The sequence below is a fragment of the Stylophora pistillata genome, chromosome 10 (assembly GCF_964205215.1).
Source record: "Stylophora pistillata chromosome 10, jaStyPist1.2, whole genome shotgun sequence".
Classification (NCBI taxonomy): Eukaryota; Metazoa; Cnidaria; class Anthozoa; order Scleractinia; family Pocilloporidae; genus Stylophora; species Stylophora pistillata.
Window position 1 is genome coordinate 24372423 of NC_142528.1, and position 9078 is coordinate 24381500.

Consider the following 9078-nt stretch of genomic DNA (forward strand, 5'->3'; position numbering starts at 1 on the left):
CGATATTCGACTTGGGCGCAAGTTTTTCCTGAGAAACAGCACATTTACAGTTCATTTGCATCTCATTATCTTTTCTAATTTCCTTTCGGTTAGATTACGTTCCATGAGTTTCAATGACGCTTCGAATTGTTCCTCGTTCTGAGGTCATGTTACTCTTTAACTATAAACCCGACACGCTTTATCAACCCAATTATGACTCAAACAAGTTGAAAAGACAAAAAACTCCTCCACTCAGTCCTGAAAAAAAAAAAAAAAGAAAAAAAAAAAAAGAAGCATATCGCAAGATCAAACGCGCTAAGTGCCTTAGCTAGTCAATTTTTCAACTGTAAACACGCTTTGTTAGCATAATAAATTATAGGATCAAGTTTACGGAATTGTTTTTTAATCAAATTGCTTTGTAACCTGCATTAAATACATACTGCTGATGTAGAGCTTAACTAAAAACCTCACCAAATTCCCGTCAAAATTCTCGCAGAATTCCTTCTTCCAAGATCAAGTTGTCACGTACTTCCTCGTTTCTCAACTTTATAGATCGGTCTCGACTTTGAAGAATCCCTGAAAGCAGTACTTAAACAATCGAAGCTTAGACAATCGTAGCTTAGACAAACTAATAGCTCCAAATTTGAATAACACTGGCTCTGGGTTGATTGATTTCACACACCTCTCAAAGCAACTCGAATTAATTCTGCAAAGCCAGATGTTTTAAGAACTCCTCCAAGCAGTGGTAGACCAGTAGGAGAGTTTCGTTGTAATAATTCAAAACTCAGTACAACACAACGCATGTTGCTTCTGTGAGTGACCACCTCTTGAGGTATAAAATCTGCTCCAACTTTGACATCAACTAAAATGTTAACGCGCAGAGACCCGCACAAACAGACGGACGCCAAGTTTGCATTGCTGGGCGCAAGGAACGTGGGAAAATCTGGTAGGTTGCTCTATAAGTCTGAGACAAATTATAAAAGAATATAGAATCTATCATTTGTAACAGAATGACCCTGCCTGAGAAGAACAGCTACCCTTTCTTCAAGTTGCGTCTTCTTTTAGAGCGTCTGAACCAGCCTAAACTCGAGTTCGATAGGACACTACGGAGTGTTAGATGTCACCTTCCACAAGACTTGGACATCTTCCGAAAGTATGAGGCGAACCCGGATAGTGGGAAATAGATTGGGGGTGAAATCTCAAGCCTCAAACTTTGACAATTGCATATAGTCGGTAGTTCGATCACCTCTGCTACCTAACTTGGGGAAAGTTTATGAGTCAATCCTACAAGCAGGGTTAATTTGCCGAGGACATTTTCAACTGGAAAAATAACCTGTACATTTTCTTTTTAAGAAAGCTCAAAAGTACGGCGGATCAAAAAGAAAGAGTGGTTACGCAACTCGAAGAAAATTTAAGAACTACCGAGCACTTAAACAAAGTTTGGACGTTGTTTAACAAAATCGTGTTCTGAGTCATCTTCAATTTAACCAGAGTTAAATTAACTCTGATTTAACCGAAGCTTTTATATGAACATTTATTTTTGTGATCAGTGTCAAGAAGGCCGAAAGCTAATAGTGGAAGGACATTTATTCGATTAATTAAGTCAACCCTTTAACAGAGAATCCCTGAGGCCCACTAACTGCGTTAAACCGCGGTTTTGGTTAGACCTCGTGTAAATAACTGGCCCTAAAACTTAATGCACAAATGAATGTCCGCGTTTTGAGATACAGATTTTCATGGTTGGTTATCGGACTAACGACATGGGTGTCAAATTATCTGCTCAACAACATACCGGTTGAAATTGATTGAGTTAACAATCTAAGTCGATGGAACATGATAAAATTACTGATTATTGTCATGTCTGAATCAGTGATCTAATATCATGATAATCATTCAAAGGGGACACAAAATTGAGATGAATAAGGGTTCAAGGTTATAATTAAATCGTTTTCTGATCACACATGAAACGAAAATGAAAGTAATAAAACTTGGAGATGTTTCAAAAGTTTCGCGTTTTAGAGCATCAAGATTCTTATGTCAGGGTATAGTTTGACAGAGAAGCGTTTCGGGGTCACATTGGACGGGTTTTTGATGACCCAGATCTGCTTTACATCGGTGAGAAAAAACTGTGGTTTGTTTACTTAACTTCCTAGATTTAAATGATTTAATAACATATTTGATAGACATATGATGTTCAAGTTCAAAGATGACAAGGCCTTTATCACAAAGGGTAGGGGTTCATTCATCGAACTTTGGTCTGTTTTCCACTACTTAATCAATGACCACTCTCCTAAAGTTTGGTTTAGATTAAATGGGAATTTAACAAATGATTTTCGTTTGTACTCAGTGATGTTTGTTATTTAATGTACCAATTAGAGGGAAGCGTACTCCAACACTGGAAACATTTAATCCTGTACCTTGAGGTGAATGATTTAGCATGTCTCTGTCAATTTGAAAAATTAGCGAATAAGCCATATTTTGTTCAAAACGAGGGGAAAAGTAAAGTCTTTCTTATTTATGAAAATGATGAAAATTTTACAAAGGAAAGGTTTCCCTCTTAGTCAGCTATTTATAAACGTGATCTGGATGAGGGTTTAGAAATCCGAATTGTACCATTACATGCAGACAGTGCGCGGATACTTAACTGAGAAGCTCTTTGTTCACTTTAGTGAGATATCATATACATAAAACTACTGAAACGTCATCATGAGAAAAAGAGGTAAAATTGAAAAAGCTCAGGACACTTCATCAGAGACAGACACTCCACTCTAAGGTTCCCATAACTCATAAAACTTGTTTTTGTTTTTTATCCTTTTTTACGATAGCTGATTGTCGTTTTGGTATCCACGATGTAGCATTTAACATCTCCATGTCAAGAGTAAGGCCAACTTTAGGGTAGCCGAACGTCTTTCGCCCTTTGCCCTATGCGTAACCAGTACGTAAATTGCTCTTACACTTCGAATATAATGTCGATCAGACATGCAATGAAAATTCCTTGTGCTAAGTCGGTTCTGACTCTTATTGGATCAGTAAAGAAATCAATAGCTCTGGTATCTGAACCGTTTGGGTTCACATAAAAGCATTCTTGTTTCTTTGTTTATTTACGTTTGTGTTTTGTTCTTTAATTGCATTGATTTTGTCCCGCCTTTTTCTTCAACCTTGGTTTTTTTAGGTTTGTTTTGTAATTTGCTGAAAAAGTTACTTAGAACGTTTCCTTCCAACTGAGAGCTTTTCTGCCGTTTAATTTTACAACTTCTCGTATAAGCATATTCATAAATGAAGGATAGTGCGCAAGTGACCTTCTGTGGATCGATTTTGGTCGGATCATGACCTAACCCCAAAGCCTCGGGAGCTTTACCATTTCTGTACGTTAACTGAATCAGTTCAATCTAATTAGCGGAAGGGCGCGGCAAACTGACTCTGACAATAAGTAGCTTTAATTTCATCGACGGAAATCTGGACTATTAAATAAGTTTTGCTTAACTTAGCTTTGGATTATAACTTTGTCGCTAATTATTAAAGCCGTATTTATGCAAGAGAGATTTCCCTCCCGGTTAGCTCAATTGGTTAGAGCGCCGGATTGTGTTGTGCGGGAGGTCGAGGGCTCGAACCCCGGCCGGACCGATACTCATGGTCTTAAAATAAGTGAGGAGAATTTGCTACCTTTCTATAATCAAAATATGGATAGAAATTCTAGTCTTCTCGGATAAGGACGAATAAACCGTAGGCCCCGTCTCCTGCAGGGTTAAGGTAGTGGATGTCCTTCCCTGGGGTGGGATGGGTGGGAATTAGCCCTGAAAAGCCCCCATGGGGAGAGGTCAACTAATGAATGTATGTATGTACTTGTATAACAAGTTTGTTTTACTCAAAAACTCCTCTTACACCCTGTATCTTCCGAATGACTAGCCAAAATTTAATCAATATGACTTCTCAGGGAAAAAAAAGCTTTTCATCGATGAACTAAGCTTACGTGAATGACTTTAAAAGGGAATTAGTCAAGAAATATTGACAAGGGTTTAAGGTCAATACTCCAACAAGTTTCCCTAGTCAAGTGGCTTTGACAACAGAGTTGATTTTGCTTCAGCACAAGGAGTAAAATTTTACTCTGAAAAATAGACCTGCTCAGTATGGAATACTCGCTGATGTAAATGCAATTTAAGTAATTATTTAAACCCTTCTAGTACATCTAACCTTTTTCGCTGTGATTGTTTTCTTCGACAGCAATCGCAGTGAGGTTCCTCACGAAACGTTTTATAGGCGAGTATGACTCATCTCAAGGTAAGTTTGCCATATCCCTTATATTAGTGACTAACATCTAATTTCTCCTTACAATATCAGCCTTGAATCACACAGTAAGGTCATGAGAATAAAGGAAATGATCACCAACTGAAGAAACTCTTGATTGCTAAACAAATTCTCCTTGTCGACACCTCAGGAAATGTACAGAGATCAGTATGGAGAATATACAATCTGTCGGAGACTGGGCCCGAACTTCAGTGTCAGAGACTGGGCCCAAGCTTTAGTTGAGTTTGATTGACATTGCACGTGAGTGCAGTCATACATGTCGCTTGAGTGTGTTATTTTAGAAAAGGGAAGGTGTGAGAAAATAAAGCGTAACTGTTGTGTTTGATGAAAGAAAACTTGTGATTGTGACTTCGAGATAATTAACTACTGCCACGGAAGCACTCCCGAAAATCTGATGCTGAGACGTAAATTGTTAATTGAACTCCTTCTCGTCCCTTCTTGGCTTATTCTTTTTCAAGTTGCTTTAACTGCATCTTCTAAGAGAAAATTTACAGTTCAAATGGTAATTTTGCTCTTCGTAAGAAGAGTGAAAGTATCGTGATGCCGCGCCCATAAACTAGTTAGTATAAGTGGATTTGTGATGTCGCAGACCTCCTTCTGTGACTCAGTGGACCTGCTCGGGTTTGAGGTTAAACAGGCGATAAGTCCCTCTCAAAGGTCTTGGAAGTTCATAAACCAACGAGGTCATACATGTCGCAGATTTACACCCACTGTGTCGTGCTCTCGTTATTAAGAAAAGAACCCTATTAATAGAGGTCTATCGTCTAGTTTCCTACTTCGTAAATCCTTACATACACCTAATACTCTGTTACAAAGCCTTTGAGTAGTTATAATCTAAACCCTCTCGAAGCCGCTACATTTCTTTCTTTTTTGTGCATAATGCAGACTTTACGTATCAGTTCAACACGACTATTGAGGATGAGCAGGCTAATCTGGAGATTATAGACCCAGGTCCTGAGGTAAGTTTAAGTCTAAGCCATTGTTCCCGACACACGACAATCCAATATTGCATTCAGTTTAATTCGTTTTGCTCTGTTATTTGTCTGGAAAACTCGTTTAACTCCCACAGCCAATCAGATGCGAAACAAAAACCATGCCTGACTTGGTCCCTTTCATTTTCCCACGCTTCAGGCACCCGGCCCTCTTCAACTAAGAGTTCTCCTTGTGAAATGTTCTCAGCTGTAATTGGCTTTCGTGATTATACTACTTTTGGTTTCACAACAGCTATAAAGCTGACATAGACAAGTGCTATCCATCTTGAAAGAACACAGAAGCAAAACGAACGCACTGTTTAGGCCTTGGAAGTCACGAGTTGTCATAGACTTCTAACCAGGTCGCCCTGGGAAGTACCTTTCTAACTTTCGCCGTTTTCCTTTTCAGTCAAGAAGTGAACAAACTTTTGGAAGTCGGGCAATCTGGGCCGACGGTTTGATCCTTGTCTACTCAATAACCGATCGGAAAAGCTTCGAGGAAATACAACAAATCTATAATCTTATCGATCAATTTAAGCAGAAAACAGTCGTCATCATCTTCGGGAATAAATCAGATCTCGAACACAAACGACAAGTACTCGAAAAAGAAGCCGCTTCATTTGCACAAAAGTTGCAATGCTCTTTCTATGAAGGTTCGGCATCCGAAGGACATATGAAGATCTCCGAGGCATTTCACGAGCTCTACAAAGAGGTCGCTAAGAGGAAAAAAGAAAGAAAGGGTTCTCTTTCACCTCGCCCCTTACGAAATGCTCTTGGGAAAGTTTTCCGAAGAAATAGCAGTAAAAACTTGCCGATGCCACCTGGAGCACTCACTACATAGGTAGATCTTAATTTGACCTGTCATCTCCCACGATCTCATTTGCAATCCTCCCTTAAAACTGCTAGATTTACTTTACAAATCAGTTCAGAGAATTTGGTATTACATCAACTGGACATTCTCTAACTGATATAGTTCACAATTCTCACGTCCAGCTGACTGAATAATCTATCAAATTTAAAAAAAAAAAGCAACACGTGAATCATTTCTGGTAGGTACGGGCTTAACACCGTTTCGTGTAGTGATTTCTTGTAATTTCTCTTCATATTGCAAGAAACCTTTAAGTTGCACTTTACAAGTGGCTCACACGTCTTTAAATTCCATTTAAAATGATTAAACACTACAATATACATGTCTGTCATTTTAGTATTCCTGAGCTACATGTACATAATTGTGTCGCTGTTGTTGGCAAGTTCTTGGGTGGGGTATTTACTGACTGATAGCTATGAACCGCCACACGTAAGACAATAGCATTGCTTTTTAACACGTGAGTATTTCAAAGGGGTATCGGCGTTGAAATCAAATATAATCATCGGGACTTCCAAACATTGATAAATTTTCAAATTTTCCACTATACATGAAAGGGCGATGAAACAAAAGTTAGCTTTCTTTAACAGCTTACAAAATATAATCAAAGGTATAGCACCCACTCTCCAGAGAGGATATAGCTTCAAAAAATATTTCTTCATAAACGTCACTGGCTGCTCAGGATGAAATCTCTCCAGTTAGTGTCCACACGGTCGCCGATCTCCATACCAAAAATAATTTACTGGTTGAATAAATTTCCTTCAAACTGGATATCAATACTTCTTTAGGGTAGCATTCACCTCTGATTTTCCCTTTCTGGGTTCATTGCATAGCTGCCTTTTAAGTCTAAGATTGAATCTTATCGAGAAGATGTTCAATTTGGTTGGCCATAATTGGCTGGCCTTTCCTTGTTCGTCGATTCAACCGACCAAAAGTTTCTCTGCGCTTTTTCATCTTTTCCCGAACCTCCTCTCGGTGTTTTTCTATCATTGTTTCCCTTTCCTAAACCATGAAAGAAAATAACCAGGACGCTATACGTAGTGAGAAACGCCAATTAAATTGTTATCTACAAAAATGACGATGATAAGATTATTACTTGTGAGAAAGTTCCAATGTTTTGATTCATTACTCTTGAGACCGTGAGACAATAGCCCATTGCAGAAACGTGAGAGGACTGGGAAAGAGTGTCGTTTTCCGTTTGTTTGAAAAACTAAGATATTCAAATGAAAGATCAACTAAATTTGAGAGTCTTAAGCAAGAATAGAAGTAATTAGGGGAGGAAAATGGCAAAGTGACAGTTCTTCAAATATCGCCTAAAATAGAGAGATTGTATGGATTGGGTAGACAGGCCAAAAAATTTTAAGGGTTTGTATGGAATTTTTGCAACTTTTGCAAGGCTCCGATTTGGACATTTTTCTGTTGAAAACTCTCAAACTTGACTGGGTAGCTTTCCATTCAGTGACATTTCAGTCGAAATGTTTAGATTTTCAATGTAATCACTATAAGAAACTCGTCCCATTCCTCTCACGTTTCTGCAATGGGCTATGATTGGTTAGTCTTCTACGCGGCCACATTTTCTCGCATGATTGTTTGCTCTCAAACATCCCATGAAATATTGCCGCTATTTCTACCACCTTATTTCAACTTTTTAAATTCAAGACAATTGTTGAGTGTTGTAGCATGTAGCTTATTTCACCCTTCCCTCGCGTTATTGTGGTGCTGCATTATGTATGTAACTTAGTTGGCATGGAAATTGTATTTGAATCTGCCCTATGAAAAACCATTATTTTTCCTTAATACGAGTCACAATGCATATAGAGGTTGACTGACTGTGTTGTCCCAAATAAACTTTCACATTGAACACTCTGTAAGTTAATTCAATCAGAATAACACCTTTCTAACGAAAAAACAGGTGTTAATCGAGGAAGAAAATATTTAAGATGATGATTATCATGTCAATTATTTCTAGTTAAAACACATTCTTAAATATTGGTTGATTCAACAAACCTTAATCATCTGTTCCTTTTCCATTTTCCTTTTTTTAAAATCATTTTCAGCTGCCATGAATTTGTTGACTTGTTTCCGCTTCCTTATGGGAGCACAGAGAAAAAGGAGCATGAGAATTCAGAAACTTCTCTTCTTAAGGGTTTGTTTGATTAACAATTTTTAGTATAATTGCTCCAGTCACTATAGAGATGCATATGCTCTGATTATTCAGTTCCGAAGGGCAAAAAAGATACAAATAAGTTTGGAGTAGCACTTTTCAATAGAAAGATATGAAGCTTTTCCTGATTCAATTAAATTAACCTGTTAAATTCTAGTGAAAAACTGGCTGTTTATTTCGATATCAGTAGTCGAAAAAATTAAAACAGAATGGTTTCAACATCAAAACAAATATTTACAACAGAATTAGAAAGTACCAAAGCAATTATACTAGAATAATTATTCACCGTAGGCTCAATGAGTACTGTTGTATCAGGGTTTATTCAACAATATTCCCTTTACTATCAACAAATAATTATTAAATATTGTAGGAAAACTCATTACTTGGTGAGGGAATTCCACATTAAATTGCATGCTAATATGAGGGGGGCTTTGGAATTTTCAGTTTTGTGGTTTTGACTGTTTTTTTTTTTGGATCAGTTTTTCAGTTTTAGGGCCAAAAAGGTTCAGTTTTTCAGTTTTGATGTTCAGAGCGGATTGCGGATTTTACGTGTTTTTGCATTCGGTTTTCGGTTTTCACGAAGACTCTGATGCAGTTTTTGGTTTTTCCTTTTTGACCCCTTTAAAGGTGAAAATGTAGCGGTTTTGTCAGGTTTGCATACGGTTTTCGGTTTTGCTGCCTTTTTTCGTTGGTTTTTCAGTTTTGGTGGTTTTATTTCTCGAGTTTTGCAGTTTCCCAGAGGCCCCAATACCCCATCTAATATCAGTTTTCAAGTACAATTTAACGCAGAATTC

The 9078-nt window shown here is 37.8% G+C and overlaps 2 protein-coding genes across 3 annotated transcripts in view; one reads left to right on the forward strand and one right to left on the reverse strand.

Annotated features, from left to right (window-relative positions):
- LOC111321377 (ras-related and estrogen-regulated growth inhibitor) lies at positions 1 to 6443 on the forward strand. The gene is made up of 4 exons (XM_022924223.2): positions 1 to 925; positions 4201 to 4257; positions 5170 to 5243; positions 5665 to 6443. Exons 1-4 carry the CDS (start codon positions 847 to 849, stop codon positions 6094 to 6096), a joined length of 642 nt encoding a protein of 213 aa, XP_022779958.2. The 5' UTR covers positions 1 to 846; the 3' UTR covers positions 6097 to 6443.
- A 157-nt stretch (positions 6444 to 6600) lies between these two features.
- LOC111321460 (uncharacterized) overlaps positions 6601 to 9078 on the reverse strand; it is a 3769-nt gene continuing 1291 nt past the window's right edge. Inside the window, exons 4-5 of one of the 2 annotated variants that reach the window (XM_022924342.2) lie at positions 8128 to 8209; positions 6601 to 7122 (exon numbers count right to left, since the gene is read on the reverse strand). In XM_022924342.2, the coding sequence (XP_022780077.2) occupies positions 6967 to 7122; positions 8128 to 8209 (238 nt within the window). In that variant the 3' untranslated portion in view covers positions 6601 to 6966. Of the gene's footprint in view, positions 7152 to 8127; positions 8210 to 9078 lie in introns of both variants that reach the window. The other variant, XM_088734692.1, reaches the window with a different exon arrangement.